At 33.5% G+C, this 21,024-nt stretch overlaps 1 protein-coding gene across 1 annotated transcript; it reads right to left on the minus strand.

Annotated features, from left to right (window-relative positions):
- LOC105322418 (uncharacterized) lies at positions 1-8,616 on the minus strand. Its single transcript, XM_011421133.4, has 3 exons — positions 8,389-8,616; positions 2,296-2,324; positions 1-564 (listed from the first exon to the last, which is right to left on the minus strand). Exons 1-3 carry the CDS (start codon positions 8,456-8,458, stop codon positions 310-312), a joined length of 354 nt encoding a protein of 117 aa, XP_011419435.3. The 5' UTR covers positions 8,459-8,616; the 3' UTR covers positions 1-309.
- Between the last annotated feature and the right edge of the window lie 12,408 nt (positions 8,617-21,024).

Genomic DNA, 21,024 nt, shown 5'->3' on the forward strand with positions numbered 1-21,024 from the left:
TTAACTGGGAACCAAACAATTTAATTCACATCTACATTAATATTGTACAAACAACTTCATCAACAATTGATACATTAAATAAATGCATACATGTACATAATGTAAAAGGCCATTACAATGCAATTTATGTAACTTTCCTCGTATACCTTTTGTCAATCATTTCAAATTTATTTCATTTTCATCATCAAAACTTCTTTACTTCAATCTTCGCCCATATATTGCGTAATACTGAGTGTTGATTTGATTAATTCTGTCCGAGGTTGCAGAATATCCACCACGCCATTACTGTGACGTCATCTCCTACTTGTTCTAAGCTCGCCTGCTAGGTGGAGCTGTAGTTATCCGTGTGGAGACTGTATTTGCTGTGGTGGCGCGAGTGTTAGGTCGTGACCTCCAGGGTGGAGGGGATGGACCCACCCTTCGTTTGTCCGTCTCAGAATTACTACATCCGTTACCACAGCAACAACACCAACAAATGCAAATTAGTGAGATAAGTCCGATAAAAAATCCGAATCCGGCCAGCAGTCCGGTGAGCATGTCTCCCGACAGGAAGGTGTTGGTAGACTACAAATAAAATAATGTATAGAAAAAATATAACGTATTTGATATTGTCTTCTTACATTTATAAATATATATCAAAAGGTTATTCAAATCACGCATAATCTCAAAATAAAAGTGGGTTCAGAACGAACCATACGAATAAACGTGTCATTATTTGAGCTGGAATGAACTAACAGTCATGCGATATGGATACAGAATTGGTAAGAATCATGAAGTTCCGGAGTACCTTTGTGGCTACAGCCTTTGAATCCCAATTAAAGCAGTTAAAATCAAGCCATACCAAATGATTAGTGGCAATTAAGTTTTAAAGGCTGTGGATCTTGTAAATCGTGTACTTCGCGACTTTATAAATACGATTCGATTCGTTGATCACACGGGAGATTATTTGTTTTGCAAAGGTTATAATTTTCGTTTACATTTGACGGTATCGCATTAAAAAGAATGAGTAAGAGCACGACATGAGGACTCTTTAATGAGAGAGTCTACAGATAACCGACTGCTGATCTGTATAGCTGTACGGAAATGTTTGGGCTTAACAAATCGTAAAGCTACATATGAATGAAGTCATTATCAATAACTTGCAATTCAAAATGTACTAGTACCATCGCTGGAATTCATTAAAAAAGTGCACCAATCTTGGGCTATTTTCCCGTGTTTCTCAAAACATCTTATTTGAAACTTTTGATACCAAACTCTTTTATTAGAGATTTTAACACCGAGTTTATCTCTATATTTTGCACAAATTATTGTAAACTTCGTATGTATATATACGGAATTGTTGCACTACGGTCTTTCAATCCTACATTTAATTTTTCCATTTAAGCTAAACTTCAGAAGATAAGAGAGTCGAGAATGATATTCACACGGCCTTGTAAAAATTTTTTGGTGGTTCCTTGGCTATTTTGCATTTACCAATTTAAGCCATACAGGTACTTGTACATGTCGTAAACAAGTATCAATGTCTGTATACATGTACTTAATTAAGAAATAAAACATTGGTTAAGTGAAGTTTGAAAGAATAATTCTTTGTTCATATACTTGTTAAAGCTTCGTTTGAAATTACTATTCTTTGACAGCAAGCCTTTGTTAAACCCCATGAATGATTTGATTCCCTAGCCTATATAGCTAGCGGTAAAATTCGACTTTGAATCTCGTGAAAGGATTTTGCCTGTGTAAAGAAACTACACTTGAAATATCTTCTGTTCAATTTCTGCTAAACTAAACTTCTACAGCGTGAAAAATGCATACATTGTGCTCCATTTTGGATTTTTTAAATCAATTAATAAACATGCATGCACGATTAATTAATTTTTTTGTGATATGCATTTAAATGTTTTACACTTTTACATAAGAGAGTTCATTAGCTTAAACCTACTGTAAAATCATCATTGTTCGTGGGGGACAAATGTTCGTGGCTTTCGTGGGTTACCTTTGCACATGAATTCACATCCACTCGAACCTATTTACAATTTTATTTTAGTACTTATTTACAAAATAGAACTTTTTTTAGTACTTATTTACAAAATACTTGCTACGGACAAAATTGCGTCCCCATGAACCAGGAAAACTTTGGCTACCCACGAACATTGACCCCTACGAATAAAAATGATTCCACAGTATTTGCAGTAAATTAGATGTATAAATTTATTTTTTTCAAGCTTTTTGTTTCTTTAATTGCAAGAACTTACATGGACTGAGCAATATATATTTAATGAAGTGAATAATAATACTTACGACATCTGTGGAATTTGATGCAAACACATCTGCAAAGAAAAAATGAAATATAATAAAATCATATTGGACGCAACCAAAAACAAATACACATGTATGCATAAAAATATGTACAGGTCACTGAATGATACAGGCAGAGTGAGTGCTCTAAAAGTATAAAATAATAACTGGTATTATTTTCAAATTTATTACAGAGATTTAAAATGATTTAGCAATAACTGAATGCAGATGAAAATAAATGCGAATTTTAAGATAACTATTTCTTAATCTTATTTTTAGTAATTCTGAAGGTTGAATGGTAAAACAATTTCTATACGAGTAATTTCCCTTCGTGCGCGAAATTTTAACACTAATTTCAGAAAACCGCTCTCAACTCGGAGCTGACGGAGGTAACCTTTATTCAGAATTATCTTTAATGCACAAACGATGTTGTGGTACAGTCGCTAGCATTAAAGACATTCTCTCCTTAGTGAAACATCCCAGGAATTTTTTTAATGAACATCTTCATAGTTGCATGGGACCTCTTTATACGTCATGTCATTGTCGCTTCCGTTCCACTGACACAAGCTTGCACTTTTAGGTAAGCAACACATATACAAGTGGTTAAAAGGCTATATAATGCTGCATTATTTTGTGGGCTTTTTTTAAGGGAACGGCGGTCGAGGAAGTTTGGAATTCCGCATTACCTTTTTTATCTGGCAACCGGTGTGCAGTAATTGGGTTAATGGTATCGATATATTCTATAGATTTATTTGTAACCGGAGTCATTATATTCCTGGGTTAAAACACTCCGTCCCGTCGGCAAATTGCATTGATTTTGAAAATCACGAAGTGCATCTTGGCTTGCTTTTCTAGCTAGTTAACTTTTTGTGTAAATAAAAGCTTTAAACATTTTAGCATCATTGATAAATCATTACTTGAATGTTAACACGCTGATACACAGATTATTATGCGCATTTAGATACGATTGGCAACAAAATGATTCAATAACCCAAGTGTTGAAATACTTTAATTTTGAAATACCTTTACAACAAATCAATAGTCATTTTTGTTGTTCCGACTGGTTAATTCTCTTATCAAAGATAAGCAACATTACAAATCAAAAAATCATTTTAATTCATTAATTACAGTCTTTTCTTACATCAATTTCTTCGATCTTGTAAACATGTTAAACATCGCAACACGCAAATTAACCAAATATATATATTTATTATTTGAAGAATTGATACCAGCTCCATACACGAATTTGAGCTTTGACGACCTAAAACATTCGTTAAATATACCCCGGTTTAAGGTACATATTAACTGTACATTGTAGCATTATATATAGAAGCCAATGTGTTTAAAAAGGCAACAATATCAACAAATTGTTTATATTTTCTCATAAAGTTTTATCTTTGAGCACTTTTTTTTTCTTTCATCACACCGTTTATTATTGTTATATTGGTAACTTTGGGAAAATCGAAGACAAATACCTAAATCTATATTTTTTTTCAAAGCATACGGAGCACAAATACACTAGCACATTTGATAAAGATCTTATATAAGATCTCAATGAATGCGAAATGAATATATCGAAGGTCAGAATTCATAAGGATTTTTCTTTTTTTTCTTTTTTAAAACCTCGAATCATTGTATTGCCTCCGACAAATAAGGAGGTCAAGTACATTAATCAAACGCAAGTATTCAGAGTGGAAAATTTTTTCAACATAATTCTGAATAAAACAAATTTATTTCTCCTTTACATGCAACATGTCTTAGACCGGAAGAGAAAGAATAGCTGCAAAGGATCAAACTGAAACACAAATAACTCAATGACGTCACTGTTCTAGTTAGAATGTATGGGTCAATGACCATCAGATTTGGGTGATTTGGTTTCGTTACCAAATCAAGGTAAGACTGGTCACCGCTCAAAGTTCTGTGATGTAAATAGCTGAATATTGAATATCCATTTGCACGATGAATCATTCTTTGCGCATGGAATATTGTTCTCATTGCAGATAAGCTGATAGCAACGGTGGTCTTAAAGCGCATTTTCTTTTTTTTATTGGTGTTGTTTACTATTTAATTGGCACTTAAGTCGGAGCAAATAAATTCACATTTATACTTTTATATACTACATTGTAGTAAACAACTGAGTCAACAAAAGGATTTTGTTGTTGTTGTTTTTTTTTTCTAAAGTGCAATTTTCTAGTAATAGTGTATACTGAGTATTTTTAACTTTTGTAGAAAGATATGAAAATTTAGCAATAACCTGTCTGATTTTTCATTAGTAAATACGTCACAAAATGGAGGTGTCCAATTTCCATTATTGTTTGTTTCAAAAAATACGCGAATGACTTAATTCTTGGATTGATTTGTCTTATCAACGCATTCTCAAATTGGTACTAATGTCACATGAATTTTTTTTTGTTTGAAAATTTGTTTGATAATTCAAAGGGGGCGGGGTTTGAAAGGATGAGATGGATAGAATATCAACAATTCTCACAGTTTTAAACGCCTACATTTGTAGCTATTGGCGACTATCTTGTTTGTTTGGGAAATTATTTATCTCCTATGCAAACCAGTCAACTTAGATACAATATGAGACTATACTAATTTTATAATCTTATTTTTTTTTATGATAGCTGTAAATGTTTCGATTTGAAACGAAAGCGAGTGCATGTAAGGCAAACCTTATCGTTTCATTTTTTTTCTGCAACTTTTATAATTTTGCAGAAAAGTAGAGTATAATTCAAGGCTAGATATTTTTGTTTGCGAAGACATCAGTCTATATATCTCGATCCTAATATAATGTTTTTGCAAAGATTTCAGAGTCTTTAGTAATATTTCATTGTTACCTTCAACTTTCATAAAATGTTTAATCAAACACAGTAAAACATCTGTAGGTATTATAGTTGTTAAAAATGTAGTTTTGGGGTCAGTACTTCGTTGCTTTCTTCGTAAATTGGTAAAAATCTAATATAGCCATACTACAAGAACGGGATAAAAAAAAATCAGTGTTTCATCAAGATACTGGAAGTTGACAAATTAAGCCCAGTGTTTGTGCGAGCATAAAGCCTTACGTATGGATTATTGGGCATTTTCAAATGAACAAAAAAAACCCAACCACTTCTACAATTGAAGCATTTTATAAGCAAAATCAATATTGTTCCAAGTCTGTCTCTACATCATTGAGACCAAGGGAGACTTAAGGGGCGACGGAAACGGTGATTGCGCAAGAAAGCAGCCCAGCTCGTTCTGGAATCCATTGAGCGCCCAACGGAGCATAAAACGCGGTTACCGACAAGTTATTGCAATGCTGCATTCGATGTTGGAACCTAATTTAGCCACCTTTTTTCTCTTTTTTTTTCCAAACACAAGCAATGACTCACCCATCCAGTACTAATTGGCTTCGGTTTTGACGTGTAGAATTTTAATGATTTTTTATTTGTTTTAGGGTTTTGTTTGTTTGTTTGTTTTTGGAGGGTGTAATTTTTATTTTTATCTTTTGTTGTTGTTATTGTTGCTGATTATTAATGTTGATACTCATAATTTTTATTCAAAAACAAAGGAAAAAGACTGGCAGAGATGTAGCAAGTTTACAGTACTTTTAGAAGAATATTTACTCAAGGCTTGACCTCATTTTTCCCCCCAGAAAAATAACAACACATTAATTTAATGGATTTTAAAGCAGCAAACAAGACAGTATTGAATTGCTTAATTACTAACACAAAAGAAATTAATGAGAGAAAAAAATCATAAAAAATGCTTTTTGCAAACTGTGCCTAATGTGTTGATACTTGGACGGTTTCTGTAGCAGGTGTCCTTTTTCGTGACATCAGGACATAGCACTGTCTGAAGACAACGACATATTTGTTCTATTATGCAGCACAATATTGATCGTTTGTCGTACACCATTAATTGTCCTCTCAGACAATTAAAGATAACCGATCTACGAATTGCATTAACTTTTCATAATATCCAAGTTCTTACAATTCTCAAAATTCCTCAATTAAAATGTTAGGTATGGGTTTTTTACAGCTGGACAAAATTTAGGAATTTTGGGTAGATTAATTTTTATTTTTTTTTATTCTTAGCCTGTCCAAAGGATTATGATGTAGAATCGTAAACTTCAAAAACCTTTACTATGCATAATTTTTTTAGATTGCAAAAGAACATGATTGATCAATAACACATTAAATTGTTATACAATTAATACTGTTTGGTAATTTTTCATTTAAAAAATTACAAATATCAGTTATTGGGAAATTATTTTTTGAATGACCAAAGTTTTTTTGTTTTTTTTTCGTGATACTGGGACTATGTATAGGTCTCTTTTAAAAGAACCCTGATTTAATGCACGGTCTAGTATTGTTCCTCCAAGAGGCATTTTTCGAACGATTTTTAAGGTTGTTTTACTAGCTGCCGGAATACAGAATTCCGAGCACGTGCCTGTTACAGTATCGGTTAGTCAACTAATGAACCCCAAGTGATGGAAAAGCACCGGATGTTAATTTACACGGATGTAAATTTCACTCCTTCAAAACCGCGTTCTCCACCGAACAAAATCCGACCGAACAAAGTCACATTAAACCAATGGCGGGTAGATCAAAACCGGAAGGACAATTTGTAAAAATGGAAAGAAAATCTAATTCGTGGTTCCTGCATCCAATTTTTACATTTAGCTCTGTCGAGTAGGAAGAGTGGTGACGTCAAATGATTTTTTATTTTTACGTGATTTTGATGAAAATATCGTCTGCAGTCATGAATGATTGACAAACGTTAACTCCAAGACACTCCTGAAAATTCCCATTAGTTTTTAAAAAAAAATACAATGACGATTACTTCGTAATGATTTTATATCTCTTGTGAATACTAAGTCTAAACCAAAATCCAATATATAACACAGACGAGATTGTTGGTGAATAGTGGTGAATAATTAGCTTCATGTACATGATTGTACGCCTGTAAAATTTGAATACCTTCGCAGACATTCAATTATAATTTGAATGCTCAATTTTTACAATTTTTGAAGTATTTTCATTTTTATAGCAGCATGCATGTATGTATTCAACTTCCATGAAGAGTTTTAATGGCCGTTGGAACTGGAGTACTTATCAAACTTATTTTATGTCAATAATCGCAGAAAGCTCATTCAATTTCTGACGTTTTATTGTTGTTTTGTGGTTTTCTTATCTTAAAGATAGTGTTGGATACAGTGTTTAGATGTTAATAAATTAAACATTTCGCAAAATTTGGATGATCATACGCGAAGAATTTAAATCTTTAAAATCAGACGTGAAGCTTGTACGTGTCAAAATCAACGTAGTTGAATAATCAAGTACTAATGAGAGAGTAAACAACTAGCAATACATTAATCAAACTGATTTACCTAAATGTGAAATTAACGTCGGAAAGGGCAGAGAAATACCATTAAGAGACAAACTAGATTATGGTTTAACAAGAACGAAGCATTGGAACCGCTTTTGAAGCACAACTGAGCTATTTATTCTGTATGTATGATAAACATTTACAATGATAAAAAACTTAGAGAGCTAAAGTTTGTCAGAAAAAAGATTTTGGTATACTGATGAGCATATTGCAAACCATTTTTGTACAGGATGGCAATAATAAAACAATGCTTTAATCTGAGTGTTCACTCTTTACCACACAAATAGTTATTACAGAAGATTCAAATCAATGGGGTTTTATCTGTCGTTGAAAGAGTTATATTTATAATTTTACAACAATTGCAAATGGTAAAGAATCAAAATATCAATAACCACTACATTCTTTCTCGAATGTGGAAGCACAGCTTAATGTATCAAAACGTAGCTCCTTAAGAAGCACCCTTTATCCAGGGTCTTATCTTTGAAAGGTGCACTTTATGTTAAATCATGTTCAATTGAAATATGCTTATTCATTAAATGATTACCTATTTCACCAGATCACTACACAAAAATTCATTATGGTCCGTCCGTACGTAGATCCGTCTGTCATTCCTTCCACGTGTCTCTCTTTCCATCTGCCTGCCTCTCTCTCTCTCTCTCTCTTTCTCTCTCTCGATCTCTTCCCAAATTAAAGAAAACTGATATTAACAAAAATACGACTTACCTTTTGCCAAAAGTATCTGCATCAGAGAATAATGGGCGATCTGAATAACGTAGTTCCGTCTTACAACCATTTTGAATATCTGTTCAAAATTAATGTCTGAGATTTCTGTCCAATAATAACAGTACGATTCTTTTTCTCATATTGTATCATTTTCTTCCCATATAAAAGAGTTGAACATTTCTCCACTAACTCTCCATCTCCAATGTGCAATTACTTCTGAAATGTGACGCATGCGCGTCGATTTTGTTCACGAAACTGCAAGCTGGAAGTAAAAAGGTATTGCACCTGCATTGCGCGATCAATTAAATCTGTAACCACCCCTGGGCGAGTTTAACCGTATCGATTGTTTATAAATGGTCATCACGAATCGTGCTGGGCCTCTCTGATCATTCGGATCAGTCGCAAGTGATATTTTTTCTGTTTTCTCTTGGAGGTAAAACAAACCCCGTTCAATTACGAACTGACCTTTGATTTAATGCTCAGGAAAACCCCATACTTGTATAGTTAATTGATCTTTTGTTTTGGTGTGATTTGTTTTCGAGTTAATGTGGGTTGACTGCAGGTGGAAAGTACACGTATTTGGTCAATATTGCTCCACACCGAATGAAATGGAAACATGGAAGAAAAGTGGCTTTAAGCGATGTCCAATCTAATGTAATAAATTTGTTGACATATCATCAAAACAAATTTCACTCAATTATCAATCGTGCCGAAAATATTTATCTTGCAATAGGAAAATATACATTTACTACTCAGATGGCTTTAACGCAATTTAGGCTTTTTAAGCACATTAGAGGGTGATATGTTCCCCCCTTACTTGAATTGTATTCTGTCGAGGACGTCGAAGAAGAACGTCACAAAATCGATGCTATCACACTGAATCTGTCACTACCTATAAATCCATTCAAACGGCATCCTTGACGATGGGCTATTATAAAATACCTGCACTGTAGCCATGCATTGGAGAACGTGGGTCGTAAACCAAGGCAACAAATAAGACACAATCACAAAACAACGGTCGTTAATTTGCTTTTATTACTTGAATGACAACATTCAAAGTTATTTCATTTAGCTTTCAAAGAGTGTTTTGAAAGTAAGTTATTTAAAAAGTACAAAATTAAAAAAATTATAATAAAAACACTTTGTCCTATGGTTGAGAACAATGCTAAATAACATATAGAACAGATCGACAAAATGTGTATATATGTATATCTCATTCTGTGAAGAATAAAAAGCCAATGTTCCCTTTGATCGGCTCGCTGTCTGATTAGAACAATAAATCGATGGTTCGGAGATGTGAAGAAAAGCATTGCAAAACAAAAGCACCAGACTCAATTATACTGTGTAATTAAGGATTCCCAGTGAACTTTTGTGGTACCTTATAACAAACGGTAAATCCCAATCAATTAAAGTCTCTTATAAACGACGGGTATCTTGATTGATATGTGCCATTGTCAAAAGCTGGAAGCAGACAAATGGTCTTTCCCAAATGAATTGATGCATCAGCAAAAATTTAGCTGTAAAAGAAAAGATGGCTTTAATTCTTTTCATTTTTCTCAAATATAACAAGCAAGCAAGAATAGTAACACGTGACTAAAGCTGTTTTTGTTTTTCAGCATGGTCGATCCATAAGTCTGTTGCATTAAAGACAGCACCAAAAAGACAGAAGATATATTTACATGTATCAAAGGTGGTCAAGTTTTTTTGGGGGGTGACGAACCAAGCCACTATATAACTACTCAATAGCTCAATAATAAATATGTGATTGGGTTCCCGATATAGCCAAACTCGTTGTCGGATTTAAGCCATTTTCGTCCCAAAAAACGAAAGCAGGCAGAATCGAGTTCCACTTGTTGGTATCAATCAGCAATTATTTCTCCCTTGCACTGATTGAACTCATCTATCTGTATCGATACACACCATTCTGAGAAATCTGTCAATATATAATTCTGTTTCTCTTTCTTTCTTTCTTTCTTTCTTTCTTTCTTTCTTTCTTTCTTTCTCTGAGTGCCTCTTTCTATTCTCTCTCTTTTCTTTCAATATTACGAACCGCTCTCTTTCTCTCTTTTTTTCTCTCTCTAATTCATTTCATAAAATCAATATTTAAGCACCACAAACCTTGAATTTCAAACATGTTTCTCTAGATTATCGAATTAATCTCGAATTTTACTGTCTAATGCAAACCGGGTTACATAATACCTTACTCCGATGCATATCGAAAAAGTTCCGGCCTGAAAAAAAAAACGGTCAATGATTCAATCAAAATATAATTTCTTGTAAAGCCAAGGATTTTCATCGCACCAGATCAGATGCAATATGGGAAGGGCATACTAGTTTTTCGATTTGTAAATAATGACATATAATTAGTTGTTGTTGACGCTGTGATTCGAAGTTCTTCGGTGTAAACCATCGCATGCTATCGCATTTGCCATGGCGTCTCATCCTCTAATGGCGTGAATTTCGCTGTTTTCATTATATTTATCTCGTTTTTTCTACGGGCTAGCCTTCGTTTTTTATTTTTTTTTTCCTAATATTTTTACAAATCATTGACAAGATTTGTTTTATCTTATTTGCATTTTTGCAATGGCTGTTTTTCACAATACTTAAAGGGAGGGGGGTTAACGTTATAATATTTTCGAGATATAATATATAATTAAGATAATAATGACATTCACTTAATATGATATATGCAAGATACGTGCATTAGGGATTGTCAGCAGGTTAAAATTTAATCCATCAGTGGATCCAGATTTGTGAAATATATAAGGGGACCACGGAGGAATTATCGCATCACCATTTCTGCAGTTTTATATCTGTACGTAGTTTGAATGTTTCGTTATTGTACCGTGCTTTATTGGTTTTAAAAAAATATTGAAACCTTATCTTTTAACCAAACCTTATCCAGACTACTCTTAAGTATGTACGCATTTTAAACTTTATCTTATTGAGTACAGAGACAGTACAGCGATGATTTTTACATGTAAACATAATTAGTGTTATATATGTATGTAGTTTTTGGTTTCGTGTATCTAGGTACATTCTTTATATTCTTAGCTCTTATGTCCATAATTTTTAATGTACAGCGCTGTAGAGTCAGTAATTTCATTTAAATCATATATGGCGCTTTATAAATTTTGTATAGTTGTAATAACTAGAGCAAAGCTCCTTGCAGAGCAACGAGAGGGTCTTCCATTTACGTTGGAACTAAAGCTAGAAGTTCCTGTGAGAAGCAGAATTCTTAAATCAAAACAAGAGAAACTAAAACAAAGAGATTTTTTTAAATTGAATAACTTTTGGTACGAAAAGATTTTAAGTACGAAAAAAAAAAACTTAACAATTTCAAGAACGACTTTAAAATAACAAAATAACAAGAGAGTCGTCAGTTTTTAAAAAGGGAAGACCCTAATAAATCTTGAAAAGCAAACAATGCCAAATAATATCGAACAAAAACATAAAGCATACTTAATCGTATATAGCTAAGTAAACTCAAATCAGATACTAGTATACTGAGAAAAAAATTTGATTTCCATATACATCAAACCCTTTATTTTATTCTCATGTTAAAATTGTGTTGAAATTAATAATAAATCATTATAAATTAAAAAAATTATACTGTTGAGTATTACTTATTTAGTTAAAGTGTGTAAATTGACATTTGACGAAGAAACATTAGAATATATCTGAGGCATTATATACTAGTACATTTGTTAACAGAGGGTGGGACGTACAGGTCATGAACCATGAAATATGTTAAACTACATTTATGTAAATTAAATATAAAATGGGGTCAGTGCAAGTTATCTGTAATAATGCTTTAATTGCCCAATGTGCATATGATCTATTTTCAATGAGGTACGAATGCTGGAATGGAGAATGTCATTTTCTCAGGCAGAACAAAAACTTTTCTATTCATTGAATCATAACCCAATACTTTTTAGCATGATACGAGTGTAATCGTGTAAGAACACTCAAAGCGAAAGTGGATAAAAAAGGGTGTTTTATAAATACCTGTATTATTAGGCTGAAAATTTTTAGTCACAGGTATACGAACAGTAAAGGAATACAACTTAATTGCAACAGTCAGTGCAAAGCTCGGTTGAATCTTATAAAAAGGAAATTAAATATTTAGAAAAATTCACGGAATGGATGATAGTTGCCGTGTGTCTGAGGTTCTGTACGTGGGTCTGTGTGATAATGTAGGGACACCAACAGAAGTGGCCGTCAGGAGGGAGATAATGGACATGGCAGAGATGATAAAGAAACCTGCACAGATACATCGATGTTACAGAGAGATGGAGAGTGGTAGTCATAGGGAAGGTTTTAGATTTAAATCATCTGATAGAGACATTATGCTCTGGTCTACCAATCATAAAGTGATAACTGACATATCACAGTCCAGTGTTTACGATCTATCAAAACATACCATTATTCTCATGGAGGATACTGATACGCCGCCGGGGTTTGTCAGACTACAGCTGCTGACATCACAAGATGGAGATATTGAATCGTCAGTTATTCAATTCAGTGACGGTATGTACATATCAAATTTAAAGTGGAGACAAATAATGCTGACGACGATGGTGGAAAATAATTCTTATAGCGACACAAAAAGCCATGGTCCCTGTGCTAGCGGTGTCAGTTGCTATGTAGAAGTTGACGTTGCTGGGTGTTTTCATTGCTCTTATTGGTCACGCTTAACCTGTTATTGGAGAAAAAGATGTACTCTGCATAACTGGCCTCCAAACCACGTGTTTGATGATATACTAAGGAATGGTTGTCATTTTGTGTCCGTCGGAAGTAAAATGGCAGCCGCTGAAAATGAGCTGGAATGGAGAATGTCATTTTCTCAGGCAGAACAAAAACTTGTCTATTCATTGAATCATACACAATTTTTGTGCTATGGCCTTTTAAAAATATTTCTAAAGGAAATCGTCAATCGCGACATTAAAGAACCATTTTTGTGTTCATATTTTATGAAGACAACGATGTTCTGGTTGGTACAAATAGGAAATATTTCATGGTGCCCAAATAACTTACTGGATTGTTTCTGGAAATGTTTCAAATATCTGATACATTGCGTCCATCGAGGTGTGTTGCCAAATTTTTTTATTCCACAAAACAACATGTTTGCAAGCAAATTAGCCACAGTTAGTGGTGTACGCGCACGAGAGTGTCTGTTAAAACAACTGAACTGCTATTCTGAAATGGGCGTGACCTGTTTGCTACAAAGTCCGACGGTCAGAAAAATGATGGTTGAACCAGTTTTACGTAACAGCCTTGTCAGAATAGAGCCACTTCTGAGATATACCAAGAGTTCTGCTCATATAGACGTTTGTATCAATAATGAATTAGATAAGACAAGTTTTCAACAAACAGACATACATGACAGTTATTTTATGTTGAGGAACATAATAATTTTGTCAAACCAATCACTTACAGTATATGAGGCGTTAACATTTCAGAAATGCACTGCTGATGTTTTAGTCGAAGCAGCATTTAAGTACCTCAATAATTCAACAAAAAGTGCAAATAAGAAAATCTACATAACAAACAGATTGATTGGTAACTTGTTGAAGCTGGCAGGTAGAGTGGGTGATGTGTCTTGTCTGTTCTATCTTGCTCTGTATTACTACAGAATATCTAGATATAGAGAGGCGCTTCATGTTGCAGCTCGGGTTAAATCAAGAATCTCACAGCCCTATATCATGTATAGCACAGTGGACCAAGAAAGTTACAATGAATGTGTGGCTGGTTGGTCTCTGTCTAAACGTATGAGGAAGGCTTGGTTAAATCACGTATGGCTTCATAGTGAGGTTTATTATATACAGGAGCTGGATTTAGAACGGAGAGTAAGCCAAGAAAACGGCACAATTATCTCGCATGTTTCACCCTTCGTGGTGACAGAAATGTTGAGTGTGTTCTGCAACTACAGACTAGGTAACCGGTCCCAGTGTCTACAGTCACTGACAGACCTACAGACACTGCTGCTCTATGATGACGGGAGATACGTACCTTTATATAGCAGAGACCTCTCGTGGCAGATACTGGGGATCTGTCAGCACGTTGTGGGGGACCTACACGGGGCGTTACAGTCTTATCAACAATCACTGAGTCAGATACCATTCCACAAAATACAGAATGCCACAAAATACAGAATAGCCTTCATTCTTAATCGATTCAGTGAAAGAAAATAGCTGCAACTTTCTGATCTATATAATTGATTGTTTTAAACTTATTACTGCCATATTTCGGATATGCATTGTACAACATTCTCCTGGAATAATATTTACAATTGGTAATGTAAATTGGTGGTTTATATATGCAAAATGTTTAAAAATATATAATTGTATACCCTCTCCCTCTCATCCGCCCCACAACTTTTTTCCAGCGTGTGAATACACCAGCCATCGGTGTTTAAAAATTACACAAATGTGAATGATGACTGTAATAAATCCAACTACTGATATACACTTTTATAAAAAAAAAAAAAGAAGATAAATTTTGTCCCATATTTACATGTATATGGCATATCATAATAATGAAATAAAATGTATTTAACATACCATATTAACACCTTATTTATCAGGCTGTTAAGCCTATTAATTTTGTACATATTATTGTATTCCTTCACAGATACAAACACTAATATCATTATTTTATATTTATTTTTTATGACCTGATTCATACAAATTTATCTTGTTCTGATCAACCAAAAAAATCCCAACATTTTCTTTGTGAATAATTTATCAAATCGGGCACCACCCTTAATAAACTAAGATAACTTTTATCAAACAATTTGCTGGGCGACCGGGAACGAATCTTAATTAACATGATTAACACCTGAGTCAGACGGGGCTGCCACAATGCACACAAATAATCATACAATGTACCGTTGTTTTGATATAAAATCAACAACTCATTAAAGAAAGCAATCAAGATTCATCAGTAAGCCGAGGATTAAATGAAGCGGGATAAACCGTTGTTTTAGTGCAGTGTGTTATATTCCAAGATTGGCAGTTCAATGCAGTTTCCGTCCGTTGCATGAATCTGTAGCTATAAGGAAAATAAGTGTTTTACTTTCGAAAAATGGAATTCTCTCTCATTTCCATACATTTTCACGCAGTTAAGAATGTCAGTATTTGTTATGTGAATAAGTCATTTAACAAACCGAGTACTTTGTACAGATTGTATAGCTATCTGAATTTTGTTTTTTTTAACAAGGGGCCACACTCGTTTTCACCTGTCGGTAACTTTTTTATATTTTATATAGTCGGTTGGCTTAGTACGAATGTACTTAGGGCTTCACAGGATTTGGTCACATGACCAACCAAGTTCATATCCCGGTGAACTTTCTTACATTGCTGTATATTACTTAGATTTGCGTTTGAGAAAGGCAAATCGTTCAGAATCATTAAATGATTTTTATACAGCGTGTACAATTTAATTATTTAATTTAAACATATTTTATTGAGTAATCAAATGGATTAGGCAATAGGCAAAGCCTATATAAACCTTCTCCAAAATACAAAGTCAAGAAGTGGTGTTATAAAATAATCATAGAATATAGTGTATAGTATAATTTACCAGTTTACAGAGTGATATATTATTGATATTTTTTGTATACAAGACAAAGGATAATGGATAATAAATAATAAGCTTGACTTTTGTCAAATGATTATAAATTGTAAGTTAATTTGTTGTTTAGCATATACATGAACACATTCATTCCTACATTTAGAAACCCATCACCTCATTTATTCATACCGACAGACAGACATAGAATATTGGTGTCATGATCCAGCCCATTTGAAAGAAACAGTAATTAAAAAAAAACTAAGAAGTAAAAAAAAGTAAAAACGCTTAAAAGCTATAATATAACTGTGAACATAAGAAACGATTTTACAATTTAAGTTGTATGAACTACCATAAAGAATATAGTTAATATGAAAAGGTACACTAATGTCATTAAATTGATTAAAAAGTTTAACTCTTTGTTGAATGTATCTTGGACACTCAAGAAAAAAATGTATATTACCTTCAGATTCAGACCAACAGTTTGTACATCGACTATCATCAATTAAAATATCCTTAAATAAATGAGCATTTAAATTGCTAGCTTTATTCCGTAATTGACATAAAATAATATTTTCTTTCCTATTGCCAAAGCTGTAGTGTTTGCAAGTTTTGGGTATATTTATACCCGCACTTTCTAAAGAAAGTTCGGATATATTGTTGTTACCCTGTTCCGTCCGCCTGTCACGTTTTACTTTCTCAAACTGCTCATACATCTTATAAACCAGCAAACTCAACTCTTGGAGTTTGATTTGGGGTATCATGTTGTTTTGTAAAAAGGTTTTAAAAATTCTCTGTCAAATAATTGGTAAAAAATGACGTTTTTTCACAGAAAACCTTCTTCCTCGAACTCCTCCTACATATTCAACAGTAGACAAATCATCTCTTGGAATATGTTTTAGGGTATCCTATAGATGCGCAATAAGGTTTCGGAATTTTCAATTTTGTCCTGGAGGTCATTTAATGGCTGAAAAATGACGTTTTTTACAAAAGACTGGTTTCAAAAACGTCATTTTTTTTGGCAGTAGCCAAATGATCTTCTAGAATATGTTTGGGGGTGTCATATTGAGGTGTGATCAGGTACCAGATTTTTTTTTTATTAAGAGGATCAGTGGGCAACAAAAAATGACTTTTTTTGCAAAAAAAAGTATGGTTCCCAGAACTCCTCTTACAACTTTTGGAGTAGCTACGTCATCTCTTAGGATATAATTTGGGCTGTCCTATAGATGTGCAATAAGGTTTTAAAAAGTTAAATTTCATCCAGGAGTCAAATAGTAGCAGAAAATTGACGTTTATCACTGAAAAAACCATACATCCAAGAGCTCCTCTTATGATTTAATGGATAGACACATCATATTTGGGATATGATAGGGACTGTTCTATAGATGTGCAGTAAGGTTTTAAAAATTTAAATTTCATCCAGGGAGTCAAAAAGTAGTAGAAAATTGACGTTTATCACTTAAAAAAAACATAGATCCTGGAACTCCTTTTATGATTTAATGGATAGAGACATCATATCTTGGGATATGATAGGAACTGTTCCATAGATGTGCATTACAGTTTTGAAAAATGAAATTTAACCCTGAGGCCCATTACCTACATTACTTTTGATGCCCTTTAAGGATCAAGAATATATATGGTTAAGGGGTGAGGATCTCAACCTTTTTCGAGATATTCGTGCACTTCCTGTTCGAGGGGGGTCATTGACCACCCCCGGGGCCCATGACCTACATACCGTTTGATGCTCCTTGACACAAGAAACAAGAATATATATGGTTTAAGGGTGGGGATCTCAACTGTTTTGAAGATATTATGGGACTTGCTGTTTGAGGGGGTCAGGACCACCCACAGGGCCCATGACCTACATAACATTTGATGTCCCTTGACATCAGAAATATGAATATATATGGTTTAGGGGTCATGATTATAACAGTTTCTTAGATATATGGTAACTTTTGCAATTAAAATGACAGAAACTTTACAAATGCGGTAGGATAGGTAACGATGATAAGCTTATTTAAGATGATGATACAGTATGCTGTCAAAGGGAGATCACATTTAGAAATTAAGTGAAAGTAGAACTTATGTATGCTGGCATCTCATTATATTGTGCTACTGCTACTACATGTATTATGCTTACCTATATTGGTCAACATCATAAAGATAATCCAATTAAAACACAATAATGAGTTCCTTTAGCTGATCTTAACTAATCCTTTTCTGCATAACTGGCATTCTGGAAAACACATACATGTATGAATACACGTGAACCGGCCATCTAATCGAAGAGCTGGGTAAAACTAGTACCCGCTAATGAGAGTCACCTGCAGATCTGTGTTGTGTACTTACTTGTAACTTCAGACAAAGATCAGTTATTTATAACATGCATGTATTTTTATGACCTATTCTTCAAATCCACTTGCACTATTTTATTAGGTAAATAACAGCGTTAAGGTGGTGCAGGACACCTGCATTTTGTGATGTATACTTCCTATTGAGATAAACAATAAAGTATATTAAATATTAATTAAATATTTACCCCCCAAATAATGTTACCTAACATTGAAGCGCAGTGGGTTAGAGCGTTTACATGTCTGTAAGAGAATTGGGGTCCAAGGTGTATTTTTGGTAATTTTACTATTGATATAAATGAATTTTTATGGGGGGGGGGGGGGTGGACCCCTCACTCCCACCCCTTCTCTAAATCTGTGCACACGACGATGTACATGTAGGCACACAGAAGCAAATCTAAAACCGGCAACCGCCATGGGGAGGGGGCATAATTTAATTTTTAATTTTGTTTGTAAAAATCATATAGACCATTATACTTTCTATGACATGAAATGTTAAGATTATTGATTAACTGAAAATTCACTGCAAACAGTTCAACCCCAAATTGCACATAAAGTGCTGCTCATATTATCATATGGGAAGGGATCTCATCCTTCAGTTATGAAAATTATAATTTTTAAATGTATTACCGGAGTTTGCATGTGGCCTTCATTTTTAAATAAACTGGTACAAAACAGTGTTATTTTAGGGGCAAACACTTGGTGCGGGTATTACTGTCTACCGACAGCATCTAGTTTGTTTTTTGAGTTTTGACTTTTAAAAAAATAGACAAAGATGGTGAATGTTTTATTTCTGCATCAAGATTATTCCATAATTTCATTGTAGACGGAATAAAGCTATTGTAATAAGGAGTAGTTCGACATAGTGGCAGAGAGTAAAAATTGCCATTAGACCAAAGATTATATGCATGTTCAGTTGGAAAGTATGGTTGAATTAAGTCTAACAAATACTGCGGTGCTAAAAACCATGAATTATTTTGTAGAAAAGAATAAGCTTATGTTTATCCCTTCGAGGTTGAAGGGTCTCCCAACCAAGTTCACTATATAAGATACTTTTAGAAGAGTTAACTCTCAACCCTGCTATTATTCTGGCTGCTTCTATTTGTACTTTTACAAACAATTCAGAGTTTTCTTTGGTACAGTTGCCCCACACAACATCCCCATATTCCAGTATAGGTCTGATAAAAGCCATATATATTTTAACCAGTGTTTCTCTATCAATTGTATGCTTGAGCAATCTCAATATATTCAACCTTTTGCATGCTTTTTCATAAATACCATTAATATGATTGGACCAACCACCATCAAACTGTAGATGCAAGCCTAAGTGTACATGACTTTTTTTTTATTGTTTATGATTTCACCATTATATCCAAACAGAATTGCAGGATAGTTTATATTTTTTCTCGTAAAGTCAACATTTACAGTTTTATTTGCATTAAAATCTACAGCCCATGTGTTGGACCAATTTTTTATTATGTCAAGGTCATTAGAAATTGATAAAGTTTGTTGTAGAAACAATTTAATTATTGCACAGGTTATCACGTTCCGTTGTTCCTGAGAATTTCTATTTCACACATTATAATGTATCAATTAATTCAACAATGGTCGAAAATTTAATATTCATATATGCATTTCTAAGTATGTTCTGTAACTTGGATGTTTCAAATATAACAGTGTTTTTACGTTTGCAATATGCAACTGTCAAACGACAAGCGCGTGTGGTTATCATTGTGACGCCTGATAAAGAATTGAACGTTTTTGCTATTCTATAGGTTCATGTAAGGAACATTGATATAACATTGATCCAGGGACTTTCCTTTCTAGTGAACATAATATTATCTGCCAGTTGAAAAGCATTTTTCTGAAAAACAAAACCTTGCTCCTGTTTCAAAATGACAACTCTTTACTTCCATTTCAAGTTTCAATTCACATTTTGGTAATGACTTTTTAACTTTGTTACTAAGCGTGTGTAAAAATGCAATGTGTCTCACTGACGTCTGCATCGGTGCTACCCTCTCTCTAGATTCTCCCAGAAGGGAGGTTATGATTTTAACGATCTGACAGTGCCAATGGATTGCATGAATTAGTTATCATTTAAACAATAAAATGCTTTCTTTGGCGATTCATTCGGGATATGAAGGTAGCGACATTGCAGGAAAAATACATAACCCGCGTTAAGGAGGTCAATACAATCGATCTTAAAATGGCCAAAACCATAGATCCCTTTTAAAATAGATTTTGTGACATTCAGCAATATAAAAAAAATTAAATTTCATATTTAATATAGCAAAGAATTTCGCAAAAACTTTAATAAAAATTTTGTGAATTTGGCAATAATGAAAAATTAAATTTCATATTTTATATATTTTGTTATGATATGAAAGTCAAGAGCTAAAAAATTTAGTTCTCATATAAAACTGCTGAAATTAACTTATTATATGAAATAAAATTTTTATTTCAAGGACTAATCAGTATTTTTCTAGATGGGATATATCATTTGGAAATATAATGTTACATTACACAGGGAGTCACAACCTATTAATAGGTATATTGAAAAATTAGGGGAATAAATCTCATTGGTGTAAAAAACATACAAGTATTTTTATTCAGAGGGCTTTATTAATGTTGCAAGTTGCAGATGCATTAGCTCTCTCAAGTTCAGTATATCTATTATCTAAGTTCTTATGCAATAACTAGACAGAAAATGAAA

Source organism: Magallana gigas, chromosome 6, assembly GCF_963853765.1.
Source record: "Magallana gigas chromosome 6, xbMagGiga1.1, whole genome shotgun sequence".
Classification (NCBI taxonomy): domain Eukaryota; kingdom Metazoa; phylum Mollusca; class Bivalvia; order Ostreida; family Ostreidae; genus Magallana; species Magallana gigas.